The sequence below is a fragment of the Notamacropus eugenii genome, chromosome 2 (genome assembly GCF_028372415.1).
Source record: "Notamacropus eugenii isolate mMacEug1 chromosome 2, mMacEug1.pri_v2, whole genome shotgun sequence".
NCBI classification, from domain to species: domain Eukaryota; kingdom Metazoa; phylum Chordata; class Mammalia; order Diprotodontia; family Macropodidae; genus Notamacropus; species Notamacropus eugenii.
Window position 1 is genome coordinate 36,468,054 of NC_092873.1, and position 26,988 is coordinate 36,495,041.

At 44.1% G+C, this 26,988-nt stretch overlaps 1 protein-coding gene across 1 annotated transcript; it reads left to right on the forward strand.

Annotated features, from left to right (window-relative positions):
* The first annotated feature begins 1,403 nt into the window (after positions 1 to 1,403).
* PIPOX (pipecolic acid and sarcosine oxidase) lies at positions 1,404 to 24,427 on the forward strand. The gene is made up of 8 exons (XM_072639819.1): positions 1,404 to 1,596; positions 4,632 to 4,780; positions 18,947 to 19,160; positions 19,868 to 20,050; positions 21,399 to 21,545; positions 22,618 to 22,776; positions 23,380 to 23,455; positions 23,785 to 24,427. Exons 1-8 carry the CDS (start codon positions 1,480 to 1,482, stop codon positions 23,889 to 23,891), a joined length of 1,152 nt encoding a protein of 383 aa, XP_072495920.1. The 5' UTR covers positions 1,404 to 1,479; the 3' UTR covers positions 23,892 to 24,427.
* Positions 24,428 to 26,988: the final 2,561 nt, after the last annotated feature.

Here is a 26,988-nt window from a genome sequence, read left to right on the forward strand (position 1 = left end):
GAGGATAAATGTCTTGCCCAAGGTCATACAGATAGTGAATGTTGAAAGCAGGATTTGAGCCCAACTCCTTTGACTTCAGAACTTATCCTCCTTTTTTTTTTAACTGTATCACTCTTTCCCATAGTCCCCATGGGACTATTATTTTTAAAAGCAAAGGGGTCCTCAGCTTTCTAAGCTGGAGCTGTCCTATTTGGAGATGATAGAGTGAGGATAGAGGGTCAATGGAAAGGATCCTTCGAGGTATCATATGGACTACAGGATTCAGAACCTACAAGACCCCTTTGTATTAATTTAATTCAACTTATTCATTTTTTACAGGCTGGAAAACTGAGGTCAAGAATGATTAGGTGACTTGCACAGGGACACCCTGATAGTAAATGGAAAAGTTAGGATTTGAACCCAGGACCCTTGCCTCTAAAATATGGATCTCTAGATCTTCTACAAGTAGCAAGTCTACCTTCCAGGAGGCTAAGAAAAGCCTGAAGCAGGGCTGAAAAGGTAGTGCATTGCCAAGCCTATTCTTTTTAGTTTCTGTCTTTGAAAATGGCAAGAATATGGTAGGGGCAGCTGGGGGAAGGCTTGTGGGAACAGAATGAGCTGGAGCTATCCAAGTGGGAGTCAACAAAATATGGAGGTCAGAGCCAGCCCTCTTGCTCTAAAGGCCCCCTTTACCTCTGCTCATTATAGGAGAGAAACTTTGGCCGGTGCTACCATGGAGGAAGCAGGTTGGGAGTCCCAGTGCTCCCTCCTCCTCTGAGTCTCCCTCTCTTGTTTTCTAGCATAATCTATGCCTCAAAGAAGAGGTCCCTCCAGCCCCAGTTTGACTTGTAACTCCAAGCCCCTCCAGCCATGGTTCTCGATGCTGAGGCTCAGGGCTAGAATGTTTACTGATTTGGCCTGAGGATGAAGGAACCCAGGTGAGACTGGGAGATGGATGGCAGGCAAAGCCTGACTCTAATCTGTGTGGCATTTCCTGAAGAAGTCCGATTGGAAAGGGGTAAAGCAGAAGAGGGAGGCAGCTTTGCTGGTGCCCAGCTTGAATCTGGGAGGCATTGAAATTCAGAGGCCGAAGTCCTGAGACAAAGATCATAATGAGACAGGAAGGTGGCATAGGAAGGAGTCCATTTGCATGACAATGAGCAGAGCCCAGAATAGAAAGCTGGAGGGATGCAAGGGTGAGGTTGGCAGCTGGGCTGGTTTCTCTCTCAGTAGACCTCCAGGTCTGTACAAAAGGAGACAGGAGAGGGAGGAGTCATGGAGAAATGCAGTGCACGACCTCCTTTGGGTTAGGGCAGGCTGAAGTCTAGGGAGCGTGTAAACACGTGCTAGCTGTGGCACCTGAACTGGCCAAGACAGACTTTGGCCTCCCCTCCTCTCTCCTTCCCCCTCTCTCCTCCCCCGAGAAGTGGAATTCGTACTTGTTTTTCCAGTTTTCCTAGCTCTCCTCTCCTTTGCTTTGGAACTGACAGGAAAGGCAGAATGGCTACTACCCACTCGGAGCTGTATGATGCCATTGTGATCGGGGCTGGCATTCAAGGCTGCTTCACTAGCTATCACTTTGCCAAAAATAAGAGAAAAGTCCTTCTTCTGGAGCAGGTAATGTCTGCCCCCTTTGCTCAGGGATGTGCTAGAGCTCCCTCGTGTAGCCTCAGCAGAGTTGAGGGTTTCATTTTCAGTATGCCAGTTTATACCTCAGGAATCAGCAAATGTCAGAAGTTTGGGATTGGTTTATTGCTTTTTTATTGTCTTGACTTTAGAAAGTAGTAGAAATAATGTTCCTATTGCAGATTAAACTTAAAAGTATGTCTACAGATCCTTCCACCCCACCCCAGAACTGGTTATTAAGCATTTGTTGTTCAGTTGTGTGACTCTATGTGACTCCATGAACTTTGTCCATGACCAAAGTTGTCTTTGAAAAGATACTGGAGAAGTTTGCCATTTCCTTCTCCAGCATGTTCTTGTTTTACAGATGAGAAAGAACTGAGACAAATAGTAGTTAAGTGACTTGCCTAGGGTCACACAGATAGAATGTATCTGAGACCCTTATTTGAACTTGGATCTTCCTGACTCCAGGTCGGGTGCTCTATCCCCTGCATCTAGCTGCACTAACCATTACCTGGGCACCAAGCCTAAGCCTAAGCAATTTTCCCTTCCTGGGGGGAAACCAGGGGACCAGGTTTAGAAGGTCAGCACTGGAAGGGATCTTAAAGGGCATCTAGATATGAAAGAGTGGTTGGCTTTAGAGCCAGAGGTCCTGGGTTCAAATTCTGACTACTACTTCTTACCTCTGTGACTTTGGGCAAGTTGTTTCCCGTGTCTGGGCCTCAGTTTCCTCCTCTGTAAAATGAGGAAGATTAGATGAATGTAAAAATATGTTTCAGTTCTAAATCTATGCTTTTGTGAAAGTTTTGGGTTTTAAAGACAAAGAAATTGAAGCCCAGAGAAGGAAAGTATTAGGAGATGGAACCAAGATGCAGGTGAGTTTCCAGATCTAGCATTTGTTCCACTCTACAGTTCTTTCTGCCATATAGATGACAGGGGTAACAAGTCAGCAAAGTAGGACTGTAGTACTTGAAACACGTGAACTATGATAAGTCATGGTGGTCTATAGCTCATGTGCCTGGCCAGTGTCTATTTTATAACCTCTTTTGTTAAATGGTAGAATGTGATGGGACTAGTGATCTCTGAGCTCCCTTCCCTTCCAGCTCTAAATCCTACAATCCCGTGAGTGTATGCCAGGTCCTTGCTTATCTGTACCTCTAGTATCATCCCCTAATTCTTGACTTTAAGCCCTGCCCTTTGCCATCTTCACACCAGCTATTTTTTCTCAACCCATCCATTCTTGTGTCAAATTGGACTGATCTTTATTAGAGAGTTTAGCTAAGTTTGATGTGGACCAACTTTGACTTAGGACACTCCTTTTCTAGAGATGGAGGGTTTTCTCAAGGACACTTTGCACACTATTGGGGAGGTGCCTTGGCACTCCCTACCAATTGTAGGCTGGCAAAGTCGCTTGTGTCCATGCCAGCTTTTGATGGGAAATTCTAATCTCTTTGTTGACAACCCCAAATAAAAAAAAACTCTCTGGGTTCTTGTCCTTAAAGGGTAGGAGAAAAGAGTCTGTATGGTGAGCACAGTGGATATGCCTTAGTGTTCTGGGAAGACCCTATCTGTAGCCTACCTGTCCATTCTAGGACCTACCACCTCTAGTAACTCCTTGGCTTCTTAGCATGCTTTCTCTTATTCTCTTGTCATCATTAAGGGCTCATTGGAGATTTACTTATTTTCATAATGAGCTCTAGTGATTGGAAACTGTTTTTTCATTACTCCTCTCAGTCTTCTCAAAGCCTGAGGGTTTTTGTTTTTCTGAGAAAAGAGGTAAAGGAAAAGGGGAAAGAGGTACTCATTTTCCTGTGACTTCTGTAGCCCCATCAAATTAATAAATACTGATATCACTCAACTGATGCACAGACTTTTATTAAGCACCTACTATATGCCAGGCACTGTGCTACATGCTGGGGTTACAAAGAGAAAAAAAAAATTCCCACCCTCAAGAAGTTTATACTCTATCAAGGAAAACAATGTATTCATACACAAGTGTTTACGAAACATACATGCTCATAGCCTATGAGCTCAAAGGGATCTTAGAGATCCCTGATTAGGTAGAAGTGAAATGATTTATCAACTTCACACCGCTAGTAAAGTGGGATCCGAACCCAGATCTTTCCGACTTCAAATCCATATTCACACCATCTATGTTGAACTCAAGACGTTTTGACTTGATCTGAAATGATTTTTGGAGATTTTCTAAGACTCAACCTTCCATGAGATCTCCAGCTGTTAGTACTTTCCCATTCAAAGTTACTTTGTGTCTGTTTTATATGTCTTTCATATACATGTTTACACATATATATTTGTGTATGTTAAGAATGTGAGCTCCTTGGGGGGCAGGCATTATTTTGATTTTATTTTTATATTCCCAGCATTAACATAATGATTGGCCCATAGTAGGTGATTAATAAGAGTTTATTGATTGATTAACCCTTGCAAGAGGGAATTCTGGATTGTGGATGGTGGGACTTGAACACTTCACATTAACACTGGAACTGGACAGCAAGGAGACAAGACAGTATGGAGTTTGCTGATCTGGAGCAAACCCCATCCCCATTCCACTGTTCCTTGTCCTTGGTCCAGACTTCCATGTGCCTCTAATCTTCAAAGAATTTCCCTCATCCTTTGCCAAGACTTTAAATGAAGCTCATGTGTGAACCCAAAGAGGATGAGACAAAGAGATGGGGTGGGGGGAGGGAGCAAAATAGGCAGCAGGAAAAAATGAAGGTTAGATGACACAGTGAAAGTGTTATCAGGAAGGAAAAGGGCAAACTATAACAGACTAGAGCCTAGAGTAGAACAAATGAGAAACTTCTATCCTCAGAGTAAATGTAATTAAATATAGTAATGGGCCACCCAGAGAGAGGGGAAAGAATTTGAAGAATGGGAGAGGGATTCTCATTTGAGTGGGATAGTCCTTCTTAGAAGCCTAGGGGTGGGGGAATGTACTCTCTAGGGAAAAGAGCAGCTGATGGGTAACAATTGCTTTTTTCTTTTTGTCTCTTTCCACTGATTCCCAGTTTTTTCTCCCTCATTCCCGGGGAAGCTCCCATGGGCAGAGTCGGATCATCCGCAGGGCCTACCCTGAAGACTTCTACATCAAGATGATGGAAGAGTGTTACCAAATATGGGCCCAGGTGGAGAAGGAATCTGGGACAAAGTTATACAGGTTCACCGGCTTTGGGGGGTGGCAGGGTCTCCTTAACATGAGGATCTTTTGACCAGGAGGGATTTTTTAGCATGTGTGTGGACTAATAGTGGTGTTGGGATACTAGATAGAGCTAGAACAGACTCCATAGGCCATCCAATCCAATGCCTTTCCTTTTACAGATGAGGAAACTGAGACCCAAAGAGGTGAAGGATTCACTCAGGATCACACATAGGAGATTTAGGGCTGGAAGGGCTGGAAGGGACTCCAGTGGCCATTTATTACAAACCCCTCCCCTTTTACAGATGAGAAAACTTAAGGGAAGTGCAGAGTTTATAAGGTAGAAAGTGTCAGAGTCCAAATTTAAACCCAGGGACTCTGACTCCAAATCTAGCAGTGTAACAGTCCCAATATTATGCTTAGACTTGATCCCCCAGGCTGGCAGAGTAGATTTGAGGAAGTTGGGGGAGAAGCTGAGGCTCTTGGTAGATATCTAGAGTTGGGCAAGACTGCCTGGCATCTGCCAGTACCTACTCATTCTGAGGAGAGACTGAAGGAAACAGGGAAGCCTGTTCCATCTTTGTTGAGAGGTGATGTGGAACAGTGTTGGAACTGAGTTTGAATCCTGTCTTGGAAAAGTCTCTGAGCCTCTGAGTTTCTCTTCTGTAAAATAGGGACAATAGTAACTACAGTGCCTGCTTCATAGGGTTGCTATGAGGCTTAAATGATGTCTGTAGAGTTCTCACTAAGAGGTAGGGCTGATGTAGTGAATAGGGAGTTAGCCTCAGAGTCAGGGAGCCTTGAATGCAAACCATGCCTCCAACAGGTACTGGCTGTGGGGTTGAACCGGGACTTCATCTCTCACTGCTCCAGGAAGCTCCCTAAGACTGAGCAAGTGTCTGGACACACTGGTGGAGAAAGCTCCTCATGGGAGCTCCAGGTCTGGTCCACGAACAAACAGGCAGACAAAGATGTCCATTATTATCACCAACACCTTGCAATAGGATGCCAATTTCTTAAGCCAGGTTTCAAGATGGATGATTCTGATTTCATTTTAGCTTTTGCTTTCAGGTGCATGCCCTCATCACCCTCAACCACACTCCCAACCTACACAGTTAATGCTATCTACTGCATGGAGAAAATCACATAAGATCAATTCACCCTGATTTCACTAGGCTTAAGTACTTGCTAAATGTCTCACACTGTGCTAGGCATCTGGATATAAAGAGAAAAACAAAACTGTCCTTGCCCTCAAGAAGCTTAGATTTTACTAAGAGAAAACATACATATAGAGAAGCACACACATTTTCTGTGTGTGTACATGTGTGTGTGTGTGTGTGTGTGTGTGTGTGTGTGCATTTCCCTATAAATATTGGTCGTTTCAGTCATGTCTGACTCTTTATGACCCCATTTGGGGTTTTCTTGGCAAATATACTGAAGTAGTTTGACATTTTCTTCTCTAGCTCATTTGACAGATGAGGAAACTGAGGCAAACAAGGTTAAGTGACTTGCCTAGGGTCACATGGTTAGTAAGTGTCTGAGACCAGATTTGATCTCGGGTCTTCATGACTCCAGGCCTGGTACTCTATCCAATGTACCACCTACCTGCCCCTTCCATATATGGATATATATATATAAGTATGTGTGTGTATGTGTGTGTGTGTGTGTGTATATATACACACCCACACACCCACACACCCACACACATACACACAATACACACATACATATAGGTAGGTATCTATATAATGTCTATATAATATGCTACATATAACTATATAATATGTTATGTATAACTATATAATATATACATATATAGTTGGAAAAACATGTATACAGATAAGTAACTTTGTGAGAGTTTTACTCATCTATATACATTTCTTCCCCTATAGAAAGATGTAGATATGTTATTTAAAGTAACTATATATATATATATATAAGTAACATAGTTTCTTCTATTATCTGTGCATATGTGTGCATGTGTGTGTGTGTGTGTGTGTGTGTGTGTGTGTGTACCTTAAAACTGTACTGAGAGTTTTGGAACACCCTGTGCATGTGTGTATGTCTCTTTTTCTATGTGTGTATAGGTATATGTATGTATATATACCTATATACACACATGCACATATATACATACACACACACACACTTACATATATATGTATATACACAAAATAATTTCAGGAGGGGCAGGAAGAAAAAAGGGAAAGCAAGAGAGGTCTCTTGTAAGGAGATAAAGCATTTTTGGAGGGCTTACTCTGTGCCTGACACCTTTTGGAGCACTAGGGATACAAATCCAAGCAAACAAAATAGTTACTGGACTTAAGGAGTTTCGTCTAATGGGGGAAGACAGTATGCCAAAGGGAGATGGAAAGGAGCGGGGAGAATTTGGAGACAAGGTTGATGATGAGGAGGTGGAGATCAGAGAAGATGGCAAATGCTAGGAGACCAGTGAGCCTGGCCTGGCTCCTTATGGCACACTGGCTTGGGCCAGAGACTCACTAATCAGGAGAGGGGCCCTTAGGGCAAAGGTTTGAAGGAGGAGGTCCTTTGACCTGAGCCTTAAAGATAACTAAGGGTCAAACTCCTAAATCGCTGGCCTCCTCAAGGCTGTGAGCAATGGAAAAAGCATGGAATTTGGACTCTGTAAGGCTGCATCCAAACCTCTCACTCTACCACTTGGGTGAACTCTGGACTAGTAGTTTCTTCTCTATGTGCCAGGCACTGAGCGTGTAGACAAAGAATATTTCCTGCTCTTATATTCTACAGAGACTCTAAGGGGTTTGTATTCTAGTGAAGAAGATAAGATGTAAATACATATCAAGGGGAATCTTGGTTCAGCCTTAGCCTGGTCTATAAGGCAAATGATGTTCATCATAAACCCACACGGCTTTTATAGACAGTAGTGAATGACTTCCATATAAGGGCAAAAAAAATGTTGATTAGTACCCGTTATGAGGAAATGGGTTTTATGCCGCCTCAACTTTGTACCATGTCTAAGCATACCTGTGCAAGGGAATTTTCATGTCACCATTTCCTGCAGACTGGTTGTACTCCTACCCAAGGGTCAAGTCAGATTTAAACACAGAGTCTCTAGGTTAACTCTGGGCACTCACACTCACACCCATATCTCCTCACATGGACACGCCGCTGTTCATTCAGTTGTATCTGACTCTGTCATCCCTCGGATCATAACATGACAATATTGTCATGAGATTTTCTTGGCAAAGACACTAGGTGGTTTGCCATTTCCTTCTCCAATGGATTCAGGCAAACAGAGGTTAAATGACTTGCCCAGGGTTATACCACTAGTAAGTGTCTGAGGCTGGATTTGAATTTAAGTCTTTCTGACTCCTGGCCTAGCACTCTATCCACTAAGCCATATAGCTGCTACAAATACACACACACACACACACACACACACACACAAATATATATACCTTATTTCTTTATATATGTGTGTGTATATATATATGTATATATATACACACATATACATACACCTACATATGTACATTTATATTCTAAATCCTTTGAGTGAGACAATTCATAGCTATCAGACCACTTTGACTAGAGGGGGTTGGGTTCCTCTAACTCTCTGCTGCTCCCCCTCCACCAATGAGCTCTCAATCTGGAAGAGAGAGGCTGAGCCCATTTTCCAGCCTGAACTGTAATCACCCCTTCTTCCTCCTCTGTGAACTCCCCACAAATTGCCGCTGATCCCCCCCGACAGGGTGTCGGGTTTTCTAATGACTGGGAAGCAAGAGGTTACCACGCTATTGCAAAAACACCATTAACTTAAGAACAAAGCAAAAGCCATTATGCAAATACAGCCAGGGCAGCTAATTACAGATCCATTCCCACCAAAAGCGGCTAATGTGCCCAACACTAAATAAAAGGGCTAGTCTGTCCATTCTTCCGGTGGCAGAAGCATTGACTGAAGGACAGCTCCCTTCCTCCTCTCTCTGTTCATCTGTCTTGAAGATAGCGGACCTGTCCTAGACCTCAGAGGGTAAACTTCTTCTGGAGAGAAAATGAGGAATCAGGTGGGGAATGAACGTCCCCTGTGTCCTTTCACCGAATCAGAGACTCTCAGAAATGCATGGGATCTGAAAAACCTAGCTCCAAAATTGGGGGAGGGAATCTCAGAGATACTGAGGGTATATAGAATTCTGGGCTTGGAATCATTGAATTCTGTCTCTGATGCTTACCAGCAGTGTGACCCCAGGCAAGTCCCTTAACATCTCTGCCTCTGTTTCCCCATCTATAAAATGGGGATAATAATAGCACCCCAGGGTCATTGTAAGGAGCAAATGAGATAATGATTGTCAAGTGCTTAGCACAGACCAGGCGCATGGTAAGCCTTATACTAATGTTAGCTCTTGATAGCAGTAGTAGTAATAATAGCCTTACAGATTTAGAGTTGCAAGGGACCTCAGGGGCCTCTAGTTTTACAGATGAGGAAATTGAGACCCAGAGGGGTTCTGTGACTTGCTTAAGGTCACACAGATTGTTAGTGATAGAGTAAAAATTTGAACCCAAGTGTTCTTTCCATAGTACTGTACTGTATGTGATGTGCCCCATTCATGTCAGTTTTGATTGTTATTAACCACTGCTTAAAGGCCTCCCTTGGAGGCAGCCACTCTCACTTTTGGATAGCCCCATCAGGAAGTTTTTCCTTGAATTGAACCTAAATCAGCTTCTTGGCCATCCCCACCCCTTGCTCCTTGGGAACTAGATGGCTTTAACCTCTAAGTCCTTGATTCTATGTCCCTTACCTTGCTCTGGGGATGACTTGCAGAACAGGCTTAATCTCTCTTTTACACAACTGTCCTTCACAGCCTGGAAGCTAGCTATCTAGCCTGCAAAATCTCTAGGTTGAGCATCTCTGGCTCTTTCAGTCAGCTAGCCAATCCTCCTCAGGCATGGTCTGAAGTCCCATCATCCACTTGGTGGTCATCCCCTGACTGTAATCTGGCATGTCAGTATCCTTCCTTGTGGGCTCCTAGAAATGAGCTCCAGGTGTGGTCTGGATACAGCTGAGTCTGCTGGACCTGTCTGTCACCTTCTGTGGCTTTTGAGCCATCTCTGACAGTGCTGGGCCCAGGGAGATGGAAGAAAGAGGGAATGAGGAGGCACCTGAAGCCAGAGTCTCAGGTCATGAAGGGGAAAGGGTCTGGAAGGAAGAAGGAAAGAGAGGGGAGAGGAAGTAGATGAGGCTCTCCTTGGGTGTTTGAATCAGTCAGGAGATTTCCACCAATGACCCAAATTAACCTGAGAGTTTTTATCTAGAAGATCACAGAATTAGAACAAATCTCATTCCGAAATGGATAGATAAACGGTTCTATTCCCTTGTGTCTGGATAGGATCCTACCTAGACCAACCCGAGCCAATGAGACATTAACATGCTTTTAAAAAAGACAGTCAGACAGGCAATTTCACAACTACCTTGGATAATTCAGTCCAATGTCTCGCAATGCTCAGCATCAAAAATGGGATGATTTATGTGAAAATGCTTAACAAAAATTTAAAAGCACTAGCTAGAGGCCTTGAAATTCCCTGGATTCATTTCCCAGAGCATCAGCTCCTTCTTAGAATGGATTCAAGGAGACTGTTTCAGGCTCTGTCTGAATCTTTTCTATCCTTGAACCCCAACTTTGGGTACATTGTCTCCTGACCTTCTGGACCACTGAACTGGATCAAGGTCTCCAGGCTCAGAGATGAGAGGCATTACAGTATGGGGAAACAAAGCTTGTCTCTGGAGTCAGATCTCTTATATTTACTACCCATATGACCTTGGGTAAAGCACAGCCTCATTGAGGCTCAGTTTCGTGATCTGTAAAATAAGGAGGTGGACAAGGTGGACTCTAGGGGCCCTTCCAACTCTAGACTTAAGATCTTATGACCCAAACTCTGTCTTTCACAATCTGTGTGACTTTGGCTTCACTTCTCAGAGTCTCAGTTTCCTTGTTTGTAAAATAAGGGGGTCAGACTATACCTTTAACCTCTAAGTCTTTGATTCCATGTCCCTTACCTGTCGTTAGTAGCTGATTTACTTTTTCCTCCTTATTGCTGCTGCTAAATATTCCACATCTCAAGAGTGGGCTTTCTAGGGTTTATTTACTAAGGGAAAATGAATATACAAATTAAGAAATAACATCACACAGTAAGGTAATCAGAGATATGCATAAAAGGAAAGTCTGAACTTTGTAAGCAGTTTTTTAGCTAAATTTCCCCAGACTTGGCTTGGCCCACTCACTGCCTTTTCTAGGCTAGGAGATGTTTTACATCACCAAAACCAGCTCCTTCTTGGTCCTGAGCTCCCTGAAGAGACTGATGTTTTCTGACCCTGGAACACCCACCCAACCCCCAAATGATTTACCTACCTGGACTGTCTAGTCCATGTAATGACCTCAGCCTCACTTTCAGCCAACCAGAAAGCCTCCTTGTTTGAGGGTGGCCCACCTTCCTACATAATCCCTCTCTTATTTTCCTCTTCTAGAGACTGAGAAAATGACAAAGCAGACAGGTGCTACTCACCGCTCGTATGACCATATTCCTCATTTGGGTCTCATTTTGTTTTTTATAAAATGATGGAGCTTGGATCAGATGGCCTCTGATAACCCTTCCGGGCACTAAATCTATGATGTCTACAAGATTCCCAGTATCTCCAAAATAGAATACACTAATAATAGCTAGTAATGAAAATAATAGCTAGCATTTACATGATGCTTTGGAATTTGCAAAGCACTTTACAAAATCATCTCGTTTTGATGAGTTTATCCTCACAACAACCGTGGGAGATGGTGTTTTGTAAACCTTAAAGTCTTATTTAAATATGAGCTATGATTATTATGGACCCCATTTCTTTCTGGTCTTTCTGAATCCAGGCCCATCGTACAACCTATCTGCCTCGGGGGCCTAAAGTCCAAATGAACCCTCCTACAACACTGTTGAAAAGATGGCTAGAATTATTTCTAGTATGAGGAAGTTCTACTTTATAGCTAGTTTAAATCCCTCATACTGTAGCTTCAGGAGATTGAGCAGGAGCTCAGGCAACTTTGAAAAACAGGTTTCCTGCCTTCTATAAATGCCTTTTCCCCTGTACATTGTACAGTCCTTGAATACCTTCTAGTATTCTTTTCAGGCTAAAAGTCATTCCAGATCTCTTTGCCTTTTTCTCATACGTCATATTTTCTAAGCCTTTCATTTCCAAATCTTTGTGCCTTTTCTCTGGCTTCCTCTCCAATCCTCCCCAGGTCCTCTGAAATGGGAGAGCCTGGAATGAACTGCTCAGCGTCAGAGGGCGTGGGTTGTTGTTTAGTTGTGTCTGACTCTTTGTGGCTCCATCTGGGGTTTTCTTTAGATGAGGGTATTATAGTGGTTTGTAATTTCCTTCTCTGGGTCATTTTACAGCTGAGGAAACTGAGGCAAACAGGGTTCAGCGACTTACCCAAGGTCACAGAGCTAGTAAGTGTTTTGGGACAGGTTGGAGCTAAATTTATAATCCTGCATCCATATTTTCTCCCCTCTCTCCTTCCTTCATAGAATGCAGGTGGCTTGAGGGGGGGTGGTCTATTTCTTTTGTCTTTGTATCTCCAGTCTGGTCTGGCACAGAGTAGACACTTGATTGTTGATTGGTTGATAAATCCTATTATTTCTCTAAATAAGTTTAATTCATATTTAGTAAAAATAGTTGTGCAATGGGCCTAGAGTCAGGAAGACCTGGGTTCAAACCTAACCTCAGATACTTGCTAGTTGTGTGACCCTGGGCAAGTCATCTATCATCTGTCTGCCTCAGTTTCTTTAACTGTAAAAGGAAACAGTGTCCCCTAATCTCCCAATGTTGTTGTGAGGATCACATATTTGTGAAGTGTTGAGCTCGGTACCTGGCAGGACATAGTAAGCGCTGTATAAATGTTAGCTATTATTATTTATTACTATATCACTAAACATAGTGCCTGGCAAATTACTTAACCTTTGCTTGCCTCAGTTCCTTCATCTGTATGGGGATGATAACTGCACCTACCTCCCAGAGTTGTAAGGTTCAAATACTTGCAAAGGGTTCCACACGGTGTCTGGGACATAGGAAGCCCTTAATAAAGGCTTATTTATTGACCAACCTTTGGGAGACAGTTACTGTTGCTTTTTAAGGCTAGCATGGAGAGAGAGAGACTCTTAATATAAAGACTTCTTGAATGAAGGCCTGGGTCTGTGATTTCCTTAGTATGGAGAACTCTCTGGTGAGGAAATTCCCTCTTCTAATTCAGGTCAGCACCTTCATGGTGATGTCTGGTTCCTGAGCATTGACAGGTTGAGGGGACTCTTCTGGGGTCACATAGTGTGTGTCGTAGGGGGAGCCCAGGTGTTCCTGACTTTTCTCTTTTACACCAGGCTTTCTTTCATTGAAGGAGACAATGAATGAATGCTCTGTCATAATAAACCCCACTAAGAAGGCTCAGCAGGGGCAGCTCCTCTCTCTCTGCCCCGACTAGCTCCATTCCAGATCTGGGTAGGAGGGACCAGAGACCCGCCCTCCTTAATGCTGCTTAGACTCCTTCAGCCCACCAATGGGAACACAGATATCATCAATGCAGACCTAGGCTCTGTGACGTGTCCCCAGGCAGCAGAGACAGAGAGAAGAGGCCCGGTTCTTGTCGGTCACCCCGCCTTCTCCCTTTGAGGCCCACCATTCTGCTCCTGACCCGGGCTGGCCCTGCTTAGCTGAGATATCAGACAAGATCACAGCCGGAGGCAGTACAGCTCCAGGCAGAAGCCGGTAGCTTCATGGCAGCAGCTGCGGCTTCTTCTGTCTACACAAGTGTCTGCCTTGTCAGCTGAGTCCCTAGCCCTGAGCAGTCTTTGTTAAGCAATGCCACCTCATCCCACCGAGTTGGAGAGGAAACAGAGGGAACAGGAGTCTCTCCAGAAGCTGAGGACAGCGGAGGCTGGAGTCCCACTCCCTTCCAGAGTCCTGTCAATAATCAATGATCAATCCGTAAACTTTTACTAACCACTACTATGTGCCAGGCATTGTGCTAAGCATGGGTGGTACAAAAAGAGGCAAAAGACGGACCCTGCCCCCAAGGAGCTTACAATCCAACAATGTAAACCAAGATGTACAAATGAAGCCATAGAGAGGATAAATAAGAAATGATTATCAGAGGGAAAGCACTAAGAGGTGACACCAAGATCTCGCTCTGTCCCTCACCCTCACTTTTACGCATTTCAACCAACTAGAGGTGTACAGACTGAACCCGGAACTAGGATGCAAGGAGGCAGGAGTAGACCTGCCATAGAGGAATTTGAGGGTAGCCTGAGGCCAGGGAATGAGTAGCCAAGGGAACTCCGAGGAGGACATTCCCAGGCAGGTCAAATTGCATGGATTTGTGTTGTGTCAACTCCCTGTCAAATAAAAAGTGTTCTGCTCCCTATCCACCACAGGTTTGAGGGGGATTGTTGCCCAGGACCCAAAGAGCCCCACGAAAATTGTTCAGGATTCTAGCATGAGAGACCTGGGAGGAAATCTGAACCAGTCCATCTCTCTGCTTTTCCCTGCTTCCCTTCTACTATTTCCTGCTCCCCAGCAAATGGTGAAAGTCCCTGGTTCTTGACCCTACCTGGTGACAAAGGTGTTAGCAAAATAAATGGCGGCGGGGGTGGGGAGAGGCATGGGGTTGAAGTAATGCCATGTGTTGCCAGAGGACCCAGGTTCAAGCGCAAGTACTGCTCTTTATTTCTCATGTGATCTTGGACAAAGTACTTCCTTTCTAAGGGCAGCTCTCTCTTCTGGAAAATCGAAGCAGTTAAAATCTTGAAGGTCACTTGCCATTCTGACATTCTATGATCCGGTCACAGGGGTGTAGGAAAAGAGAATGGTTTATGCCTCAGTGAGGAGAAATGGGGGCTGGGGGAATCAGGGATGGCCTTCCTCTTTACTCTCTGAAGTCCTGACATCTATTAACTAACAACATTTATCATATATGTGTGATGAACATAGGGGCTAGATTTTAGAGTTGGAAGAAAGTTTAGAAGTCACCAAAACCAGTCACTCATTTTTGTGGTTGTTCTGTTGTGTCTGAAAACCCATCTGGGGTTTTCTTGGCAAAGATGTGGTTTGCCATGTCCTTCTCCAGCTCATTTTACAGATGAAGAACTACGGCAAACAAAGTTAAATAAATGACACTTCCTAAGTGTCTGAGGATGAATTTGAACTGAGGTCTCCTGATGGCAGGGCTGGCATGCTATCCACTGTACTATCTAGCTGCCCAACACACATAAGTATTTTCAAAGCAAATACAAGGTTATTTCAGGGGAGTCATGAGCAGTGTGTGTGTGGGGTAAATAGAGGCCTAATGTAGGAGGTAGTTTTTAAGTTGAGAAAAGAAACTAGGGATTCTAAGAGTCAGAGGTAAGGAGGGAGGGTGTTCCTGGCATGGGGGACAGACTAAACAATGGCATGTGGCAGGATGTGGAATTTCATGTATCAGTGACAGGATGAAAATCACTTTGACTAGATAATGAAGCGCAATACTTAAACACTACTGGGACTTTCCTCTCCATAACTTTAGCTGGTCAGTCCCTTATCACCCACAATGGCCCCTGACCCAGCTGCCTAAGGTCCCTTCCCTCCCACTCATCCAAAACTCAGTAACTGAGAGCTGAGTGGACAAGGAGTCCCAGGAAGTGTGGGGACAAGAAATTAATGTGGAATGGGCAGTCTGTTTATTCGGTTCTAGGAAGGGCCATTAAAAAAATCAGCACTTAAATGATTTTCAATCTGTCTCTGAAAATCATCTATCTTCATAGTGGAGTGGGTAGACATGGGGGGAAGCTGGTCCTTCTCCCATCCCTGTCTTGACTGACTGGATTCCAGTTTTTTTAGATATTTCCCACCAGAGTCTCTCACCTATCTCCCACAATGACAAGTCTTTGCATTTCCAGGCAGTGTTTTACATTCATTTCCGATTTGCTTGTAATGGTCAAAAAAAATCTCTCTCCAATCCAAGCTGTCTTCTCCAGCCGTGCACCGTTTCCCCCAGGCCAAATAGCTCAGCCGTGATCTACGAAAAATGAGAATTTCCCAAAAGCAGCTCCAGAATGGAGGAACGGCAGGCCTCGCCAATTCAGATGGAAAATTTCCCACTGTTAGATCAATAGCTGGGATAAGGAGTAAATGCCACGGGGGCAGAGAACTGGAGAGGAATGATTACAAATCATTGCGACGGCTGCACCATGGAGTGGGGGGGAGAGCATATGATTTTCTCTACCTTTTCATCTAATTTGGGAACTAGAACAACACTGGGCACTTCATAGTTCTATACTTTCCCACTGTTTTGTGGTGAGTTCCTACTTCTGATTCAAGAGAGTGTGACAGAGTGGATAAAGGTTTAGACCCGGTGTTGGGTAGCAATCAATCAATCAATGACTATTTATTAATCACCTGCCACATGTGGAGCACCGTGCTGGGCATACAAAGACAAAAATGAAGCCATCTCTGCTTTCACGAGCTTCTGTTCTGTCCTACAGAACCCAGAAAGACTTCAGTTCAAGTGACGATTCAGATACCTGTTAGTTGAGTGACTCTGGGCAAGTCATTTGATTTCTCTGAGCCTCAGATGGCTCATCTGCAAAAATGAGGAGGTTAGAAGCACTTGCCCTACAGGGTTGTCACGTTAGGAGGCAGCTGTGTCGTATTGTGAATCACTAATGAGACAGTAGCAAATAGGTATTATATATGTATATATACACACACATATGTATCAAATATGTATATATCTATAATGTATAGAAGCAAATAGGTGTATATCTGTATGAAATATGTATATCTATCTATATCTATAATGTATAGACAATGTATAGAAGCAAATAGGTATGTATCTATATAATATATGTGCATATCTATACTGTATACAAGATAATAGACAGAAGCAAATATCTATATCAAATGTGTATCTATATCTATAATGTATAGACAAAAGCAAACTCTAAAGTTGCTATACTGATTTGGGCTATTGTTGAGAACAGCCTAGCTTAGTAGAAGGAGCACTGACTTTGGAGTCAGAGACGCTGGGTGAGAATATATATGTGTGTGTGTGCATGTGTGTGCGTGTGTGTATGTATAGGTATATTTTAAAAATCCTTTAAAACCTGGCTTCATGGCTCAGTGTGACTACTTCATACTTGTGTGATTATAAGCAAGTCACTCCCCCTCTCCAGGACTCAGTTTCCTTAGCTGTGAGTGAGGGGAGTGACTAGATGACCTCTAAGGTCCCTCCTTATTCTAATCCTATAATTATACCCATCATAACCCTTGTCAAGAGCCCACATGAGGCATGGGTCACCTTCTCAAGCCCTCTATTCTCAATCTGAACTAGGAACCAAAGGTTTTGTATACTGACACTACAGAGTGAAGGATTCAGGTCAGACACAGGGATCCTTAAGGATCTCCAAAGCACATGAGGAGAAGACGGAAGCCAGAGAGGGGTAGAAATATCTTCCTAGTTGCCTTTGCTGGCTGGCATCATAGACTTAGAACCGAAAAGGTTCAAAGTTCACTTCATCCAATTCCCTCACAGTCCTGAAAGCTCTAGATCCTATGTGACCTCTCTGGGCCTCCATTTCCTCCTCTGTAAAATGAGTGGTGGTTGTAGATTTTCTCTGAGGTTGCTTCCAGCTCTAAACACAAGATTGCATAATCCTAGGTCACCTATTTGAAGTCCTCATTTTACTGATGAGAAAACGGAGACCCAGAGAGTTAAGCAATTTGTCCAAGATGCCCAAGGTGACCAGGGGCACTTTCTTGGTGAGGACCGACTTGAAGGAAGCATTTCACCTTGGAGGTCCCACATAGGAAGAACTCATTTCTTTCTTCATTCCAGCTGCTCTGCTAATCCTTGAACCAATGAGCTTTGAAGGTACACAGAAAAGCTTTCTGTCTCCCTCCTGTCAGTGGTGAATGCCAGGGAGGCGGGGGCCATGGCAAATGAATTGGGTACACTGCGAAGCTCTGTGTATGACACCAGCCCCAGGGTCCCTGCTGTGTCCCTCCCCCTTCCCTGCCCTTCCCCATCTTCCCTTTAATCCCCCTGACCAGATAATGTGGGATTTGGAAGCATGTAATATCCATGAGACTCCATTACAGGCTATTACCAGCTTTGTGCTCTGTACCTGGTGGATGTGCCAAACTGACAGTGGTCACCAAGGCTGCCGGGACTGAGGGGTGGGTGGGGACGATCCCCTTCCCCTCAGTGCCGTTTCCCCTTGCTCCTCCTAACCCGCTACAATCCAGCTCCTTCCCCCACCACTCTTACAACAAAATACAAAAGGAAGCAAGAGACAGTGTTGGAGAGAGAGGGAAACTGTCAGAGAGAGAGTCTGACAGACTGAGAAGGGAGAGCTAGCAAGCCGAGGAAGCAGAAAGATGCAGGGAGAAATGATAATAGAAATTCTGAGCTGTGGATTGTCAGAGCCTGGAGCGGATCTGAAAGAGCTTTAGGTCTGACCCCCTCGTTTTACAGAATAGGAAACTGAGGCTCAGAGAGGGAAAATAGCAAGGTCAGACAATAAGTAACTGTCAGAGAGCCTAGTTCTCCTGACACTTAGGCCATTCCCTGTACCCTTTCTATTATGGACAATGCCTCCCAGACACACAGAGAAGCGACAAGAGATGAGACTAATGAGCAATGAAAAGAAGGATGTGTAGACAAGGAGACATAATGGGACCCAGAGGGGGAAAGAGATGGAGAGAGAGACAGAGACAGAGACAGGCAGACAGAGACAGAGAAAGACACACAGAGAAGACAGAAGGAGACAGAAAGAGACAGAGTTGCCGAGACACAGACAGAAAGAGGGGAGTGGTAGAAAAAAAGGGTAAGTTGATGGGGGGGGGGCAAGAAGATAAAAGTGAAGAAAAGAAAGGATAAGGAATATGATGGCCTGTAACAGGATGGATTGCACTAGCTGGGAGGGTAATGGGTTCATTTCTCAGAGCAGTAAGTGGAAAGAACATTGAATTTGGATTCCAAGAACCTCAGATCAAATTCTGGTTCTATGTGACCCTGGGGAAGTCGCTGTCCTCCTTTAGAAAATGAAAGGGCTGTACTCCATGTCCTCTGGATCTCCCTTCCCCCTCTAGCTTTAGGATCCTTGGACCCTACCCTTGTCCAACTGTCTTTCTCTCCACAGGCAGACAGGATTCCTGGTGTTGGGAAGGAAGGAAAACGCAGAGTTTTGTGCTGTTCAAGAAGCCTTGTCTAAGCACAGTGTGGAGTACAAGTATTTGGACTCGAAAGAGTTGAAGACATGTTTTTCAAATTTTCGGTTACCCCCAGATCAAGTGGGAATCTGGGAGCTATCTGGGGGTGTCCTGTATGCTGACAAGGCACTGAAAGCCCTGCAGGTGATATCTTACAAGATCAGGGTGGCAGAGAGAGTGGAAGGAGGGTTGGGGGGCCGGGGAGAATAAATACCTTGTTAGACCCAGAATTCTAGGGGAGAAGGTGATGGAATAGGTATTGGCTCCCAAACAGCTCCCACTGGGTCATACTACTGTTACCAAGCAATTTTCCTGAGAATGTGGGACTGAGGTGACTGGATGATGCAAGGGACATCCCTTTCATGATCAATGACATAGCATTGTGTCAATCAGTGAACACGGTGGAGGGATTTGTGATTTCGAGCCCTCTTTCCTGTCCAGCATAGGACTGTCCCTTACATCACCTGGCCTATCTATTGGGGTGAGATGTTGTACTAGCAAGACCACTGTATTTGGAGTCAGATGACTAGGGTTCTAATTCTATACCCACCATTTTCAATCTATGAGGCTGCGCAAATCATTAAATGGAGATCAAGATCTGGGGTCTTGGAACTTGGTTTCATTTTATATATATATATGTATATATATATTGAAATGCATATATATTTCAGTAGAATCAATTTCCTTTGTAATCCTGTGTATTCTATTTTATACATTTAAAAACATTATTGTCAGAAGGGGATCATAGGCTCCATCAGACTACCAAACGAGGTCTTTCTATGGACCCTTCTAGGCTCTCAATCTATCATTTTTTTCTCTCTCCCTGCCTCTCCCTTTTCTCCCCTTTTTAGGATTTAATCAGACAGCTAGGAGGCGTGATCCATGATGGGGAAAAAGTAGCAGAGATAAAACCCGGGTACCCAGTTACCGTGACAACCACCACCAGGACCTATCAAGCCAAGAGCCTGGTAATTACTGCAGGTCCTTGGACTAACCAGCTTCTCCTCCCCCTGGGAATACAACTGCCTCTGCAGGTAAATGGGCCAACCCAATATGACATAGTCTGGGTGGGGAGGGGAGAGGAGGTGGGAGGTGGGAGAAATGGCCCCAGGACTGAAAGACTCTTGGGCATCAATCTGTCAGTACACAAGTATTTATCAAGCACTTGCTCCATGCTAAGCCCTGCAAGAATAATTGCTAGAGATCCAAAGAAAATGCACAAACAGTCCCTGCCTTCATGGAGCAAAGTATGCAATGCACGCATATACAAGCACAGACAGACTACAGTTTTCATATTGTGGGGGTTAAGGTTGCAGGGCTCCTATGAGCTGGAAAATCCACTTAAAATTTTTCACTAGAGAAGTCTGAATTTTTTTCTCTTTGTTTTATGAGATGTTTACAGTACCTTATTGTAAAATTTGGGTTAAGTATTTGGTCATATTTTAACTTTAAAAAAGAAATTGTGCATATTTATGGTATTAAAAGATAGAATATGTTGATATTATACAATACTATACATTTTTATGCATTTCTGAGTTTCTAAATCTTTTCTGTGTCATTTGCTGGCCTTTGTGCATCATCTGTGGCTCCTGCAAAACTCCCCCCCAGTTTTTAATTTCTTAGCCTGATACGTGATATATTGAAATGGGGAAAGTTGCTGTGTGGAAGGGATAACTGTATTTGCAAAGGCATGTTGGGAGAGAGGGTACCAGCAACTGGGGAGCTCAAAAAATTAGACTTTGTTTAACATATGTTCTTAACTTGGGATCTATGAATTTGTTGTTTTTTTTACTGATAACTTTCAATAGAATTAATTTCTTTTGTAATTTTACTTTATTTTATTCACTTAAAAATATAATTGTGCGAAGAGGTCCATAGGCTTCACCAGACTGTCTGCCCAAGGGGTTCAGGACACAAAATTGAGAACCCTGATTTAGAAGGATGTGCTTCAGCTGGTTTTTGAAGGGAACCAGGGATTCTGAGAGGAGGAGGTGAGGAGGGAGAGTGTTTTAGGCATGGGCGATGGTCAGTGCATTTTGATAGAGAAAGAAGAAACCACCTGTGGTTGAGCTGATTTGTTGTAAAAGATTTCAGGGGGAAGAGAGAAACAAGAATTGCCCAGGAAAAGGGAAGTTTTCTATTTACACCAGTGGGATACTAGTGAGATCAAGGAAGGACCTAAGTATGTAATTCATTTCAATTCTATAAGCATTTCCTACTATTTATGCAAACCAAGGTATATTAGTTTAGAGCACAAAAGTCAGACTCTGTCCGCAAGAGACTTGCCACCCTTCCTCATGCTTTCCAGGTTCTCTCTGGAGGCAGCTGCTTCAGGTTTGTGCCCTTTCTCTACCATCTCTCCCTTCCCCACCTCTATCCTAGACCCTGCGGGTCAATGTATGTTATTGGAAAGAGAAGGTCCCTGGCAGCTTTGGAGAGAACTTTCCATGCTTTTATGGGTCATTCTCAGACCTGGCTCCGCATCACATCTATGGGCTGCCTGCTGGAGAGTATCCAGGGATGATGAAGGTGAGTAGGAAGGCAGAGTAGGATGATTCTGCCATTCTAGGAGGACTGAGGCCACTTCATTCAATACTTTCCTTTTCTATGTTATCCCTATTCCTACACCCATGAGCAGTGGCACAGAAGAAATGCCTGCCTCTCCTGGGACTCTGTAACCAGGACATTTTCCCCAAGAAACTGGAAGGACTGGGCATGGCTCCAAACACAGGGTCACCATAAGGATAGGCATCTGGATATTTCCCTCTGGCAGCAATGAGAAGGACTTATAAGTCTCTGGACTCATACCATATCATGCCTATGTATGAATCATATCATGTCCTATCCTATAAAATAGAATCATAGTTTTACAGCTGGAAGGGACCTCAAAAGCCATCAAAACTACATTCATTTGAGAGAGGAGGAAAGTAAGGCACAGAGTAGTCAGTTGATTTGCCCAAGGTCACACAAGTAGTAAATTTCTGAAATGGGATTTGAACTCAGGTTTTCCAATGTCCTATCCACAACTCCACACATATCCCAGTGCCATAGAATTTAGAACTAAAAGGGGCCTTATTTAACTCTTTGATGTAGTGGAAAGAATCTCAGTTCTAGAGGGCTGGGAACCTGGGTTCAAATCCTAACATTGCCCCTTACTCCCTCTATGATCTGAGACAAATCTCTTTGATTGTAAAATGAGGGGGCAAGGCCAGATGATCTGAAGATGCTTCCCAGCTCTGAATTATTAAACCTCTAAGGTCCCTTCCAACTTTAAACATTCTTTGATGTCCTTCATTTTACCAAGATCAGAGAGAAATGAAATAATTTGCCCCGTGTCACATAACTAGTAAATACCAGTCAGGATTAGAACCCAGGTCCTTGGGTGCCAGGTCCCACTGTGCCACATTACTTATCCAATGTTGTCATTATGTTGCCCAGGGGTGTGTGTGTGTGTGTGTGTGTGTGTGTGTGTGTGTGTGTGTGTGTGTGTGTACACAATTCAGCCCTTTCTCTCCTGCCTGGGTTGGGTCAGCTTCAGTTGGGTGGGGTCTGCATGGGAGGTGGAACCTCTTCGCTGAAGCCAGCCCCGATTGGGTGCCAGGTCGCTTATCACCATGGTAACAAAGCTGACCCAGATGAGCGGGACTGCCCCTCAGCATCTTCAGAAGTAACAGATGTCCAGATCCTCTGCAGCTTTGTGAGAGAGTACCTCCCTGGCCTGCAGCCTCAGCCTGCCATCATGGAACGCTGCATGTACACGGTAAGGGGTCCGTGAGGGTCCCATCAGGGCCCCTAGAGTCAGGGCTTCCTCCTGAAGAGAAGGGGTGAGAGACAAGGGCTGGAGCCCTGATATGGGCTTCATTGACCTTGTTTCGCCCCTAATATCTGACAGTGACTTAATCCCTCTGGTGCTGTCCGTTTCTCTACCGGACGGAGACATGCAGGGATGATTAAGCCAGGCCCAGCCCTGACGGCCACTTCCAGTATTCTCCCAAACTCCCATCTAGGATTGATTGGTAAGCTGCCCAGCCGGGAATGTCTTAGGGACATAGAGAGGTGACAGCTGTCGCTGAGGCCTGAAGCATCTTGATTAGCTAGCTGATGAGCATTTACCGTGCACCTACTGTGTACAGAGCTTTATATTAGAAGACAGACAGATGGTCACACAGGGAAGATTGGCAAAGTTAGCGAAGATACTGGGGATAAGAAGTCTTGCACTGCCCGAGGTACCCTGAAATCTTCTGCTCCAGAAAATAACCTAGCCCACCCCCTCTCCCTGCAGAATCAAATACTGCATTTCCTTCCACCACCTTATGCCCTATAATGACTTCAATAGCATTTATCCTTCATGTGATTCTTGCAGAACAGCCCAGATGAGAATTTCATTTTGGATCGGCACCCAAAACATGCCAACATCATCATTGGGGCTGGATTTTCAGGTGAGGATGGAGAGGAGGAGGAGGGGACTGGGGAAAGGTTTGGGGTGATTCAGGGAGGATGGAGGCGTAGCCTGTTTTTTGGACTAGGGTAAAGAGGAGTGGCATTCTCCCTGGCATTGAATTGGGAAATTGGATTCTGAGGGCGCAACAAAGTAGAAAAACTGTACTTGAGTTCTGGGGTGTCCGAGAAGCAGGGAATCACCGTGATGGGCAGAAATCTCTGGCTCTATAGGGGAGGGAGGTAGTTGTTCATCTAGGAGGCAGAAGACTACATTCCTAAGGAGCCTGTGTTTCTGAAAGCAGCTGACGCTCTTTTCTCCTTTCCCTAGGACACGGCTTCAAGCTGTCCCCTGTGGTGGGGAAAGTCCTCTATGAGCTAAGTACAGAGTCAACCCTATCCTATGATCTGACTGCATTCCAAATTAGCCGCTTCTAGCACCTGGACAAACATCTCTGTAAACCCCTGGTTAACATCTTCCTTCCTGTGCTTCCAGTGCCTGGCACATAGTAGGCACTTAATAAACGTTTCTAGATTGATTGATTAGCTGAAAACTATCTGATTAAAGGGAGACTTCCCAGATTAAGGGATAGTGAGACATCAGCCACATTTCCTGTTCTCCTTGATTGATATAGACTCATTTATCCTCTCTGAATGACTTCTTAATTCTGCCTTACGAGTAGTTCAGACATCCTGGAGCTAGGAGGAAGGGACCTTAAAGACCAATTTCTTAAAAAGCAGGAGAACAGGCCCAGAAGCTCATAGAAGTGGAGAGAATTTTCTTCTCTGCTGCTCTTTGAAAACAGGGAAAATCCTCCAAAAGCAGGTCTGGCTTTGATGCAGATTTCCTAGAGAAGGGAATGGGAATGTAGGTAAGACTCTTTCTGAATGTGAACTGTATTCTTCTTGTCTTTATAATCCCAGCATTTACACAAAAGGAGCATATTAAATGCTTATTGGTTGATTGATACAAAGCTTGTATTTCCTTTTTTGTGTCCCATTGTTTTTCTCATTATAATGTAAGGTCCACAAGGGCAGGGACTAGTTCCTTTTTGCCTTTCTGTTTCCAGTGCCCAGCATATAAAAGGAGCATAATAAATGCTTGTTGACTGATTGACTGATCTCTAAAGCTTTAGGATTCTTCATTTTGTGAAAACCCACAAGGCATGGGACTGAGTCTGAGCTCTGCCGCTTATTAGCTTGGACAAGTCATTTGCCATTTCTGGACCTCAGTTTCCTTCTTTGCAAGATGATGAAGTCAGACTCTACGACCTCTTGATCATCCTGGTATTCTGAATCCCAACTCTGAAATACACGAAAACCTGTAAAATCAAGACAAAAACTTATCTGTATTTAAGTCTGGTTTGGGGATTTATTCTCCATGTGATCTAATTTCTGTTGGGCTCAGCACTCCCCACATGCCCCCCCATCCTTCCCAGGCATTTTGCCCCTTCCCCTGCCCTTTCCCCCACTCTGTATTCTCCCTTCCTTCCTCATCCGGTCCCTGGCTCCCCATTCCCTCGTTAAGGTGCATTGTCAGGTGCTTACGGAGATGGAGCTGTGATACTGGAGAGAGATGCACTCGCTTAGAAACCTTGCTCAATGTTTGAATGTTAAATGTGCCATTTTATTGTCATTAGAATTGTTTCCATTTAGTGAAACTGGCGTGAGCTCAGAGCTGGACGCATCTTGGGCTAATTGCTTTGGAAAGGAGGAAGGTCTTATCCACCCCAGCTAGGGTGGGAGGGATGTGTGTAAGGGTGTTATAAATGGGAGAGTGTTAGGTATAGGCAGAGCTAGATGCACCCCGATGGGGACCCCTAGGAGTTTCTACATGGGGCAGCTAGGTGGTACAGTGAAGAGAACGCCAGGCTTGCAGTCAGGAAGACCTGTGTTCAAATCTAGCCTCAGATACTTACTAGCTGTGTGACCCTGGGCGAGGCACTTCACCCTGTTTGCCTCAGTTTCCTCATCTGTCAGATGATCTGGAGAAGGAAATGGCCAACCAGTCTAGGATCTTTGCCAAGAAAACCCCAAATAGAGTCATGAAGAATCAGAGACAACTGAAAAATGACTAAACAGTAACTAGAAGTTTCTCTAGTTAGGGCCAGTCCAAGCCAGACAGAGAAGACAGCATACGCTGAGGAGAAAACAGAAGTCATGAGAATCACTGGGGAAAGAGAATCATATAATCAGGATCACAAATGAAGAGTTGGAAGGGACTCTAAAAGGTATCTAGTCCACCCCCTTCATTTTACAAATGAAGAAATTGAAACCCACAGAGGTTACATGATTTGCTCAGGGTCACACAACTAATTAGTAACGGAAAGAACTGGGATCTGGACCCAACAGCCCTGACTCCCAGTCCAGGGCTCTCCCTACCAGACCAGTAGCTCAAGGAACAGTGGTTGATCAAATGAGATAATAAATATAAAGTTTTTATATTTTATATTTATTTCATATTTTTATAATATTTACTTAATATTTAATATATTTTACATTTACATATATTTATATATATTTTCCACTGAAAACCTTAAAGTACCATGTGCATCGTAACTGTTATTAGTATCACAAGGTAGTAGGTTTAGAACTGGGAGAGACCTTAGGGGACATCTGACCTGAGCCCTTCATTTTACTGAGGAGGAAACAGAGTCTCAGAGTGGTGATTTGCCCCAGGTCACATGGGCAGTTAGTGGCAAAGGTGGCATTTGAATGTAGGCCCTCTGACTCCAAATTCTGTGCACCCCAGGATGTTATGCCAAGGAGTCCAGTAAGTGAAACTGAGCCAATGGGGAACAGAAAGAAGAGGGAGTTTTTTCACTATTCTTGCATCTACAACTTGATTTTTCCAGAGCTAGAAAGGACTGTAAGCTGGTACTGATTTTCTCAGTGGGTCAAAATGCAGCCTGTCCTACCCATAATAATGAGTTTCTTTCCCCTTCATCAGCTTAGCTGGTTGCCACCCTCCTCCCCCAGCCAGCTGCAGCTCTCCTTCCATAATACTTAAAGGTTTTTCAAAGCACTTTTCATACATTATCTCATTTGAACCTCATGGCAACCCTGTGAAGTAGGTGCAACAGGAATTCTTATCTCCCATTTCACAGATGGGAGAACTCAAGCTGAAAGGGCAAGAGTGATTTGGTCATGGTCACACAAACTCTCAACTGCCAGTGGTCAGATTTGAAGCAGATTCTCCCTGAACAAATACCAGTAACATTCACCATTATATTGTGAGCTCTTTGAAAGCAAAAACTGTCTTTTGCTTCTTTCTGTATTCCCAGCTTAGTGCACACTGTAGGTGCTTAATAAATGTATTACAATGTACAGTTTAGTACATTGTAGGTACTTAATAAATGTTTATTGACTGAACCCCACCTCAGCACAATGTAGGTGCTTAATAAATGTTTATTAACTGACCCTTTCCCCCAACTTAGCATACTGTAGGTGCTCAATAAATGTTCACTTACAGTATCATGATGCCATCCAACTGTGAAGGCATTCTTCTTAGTCATAGAATCACTCAGTTGGAATG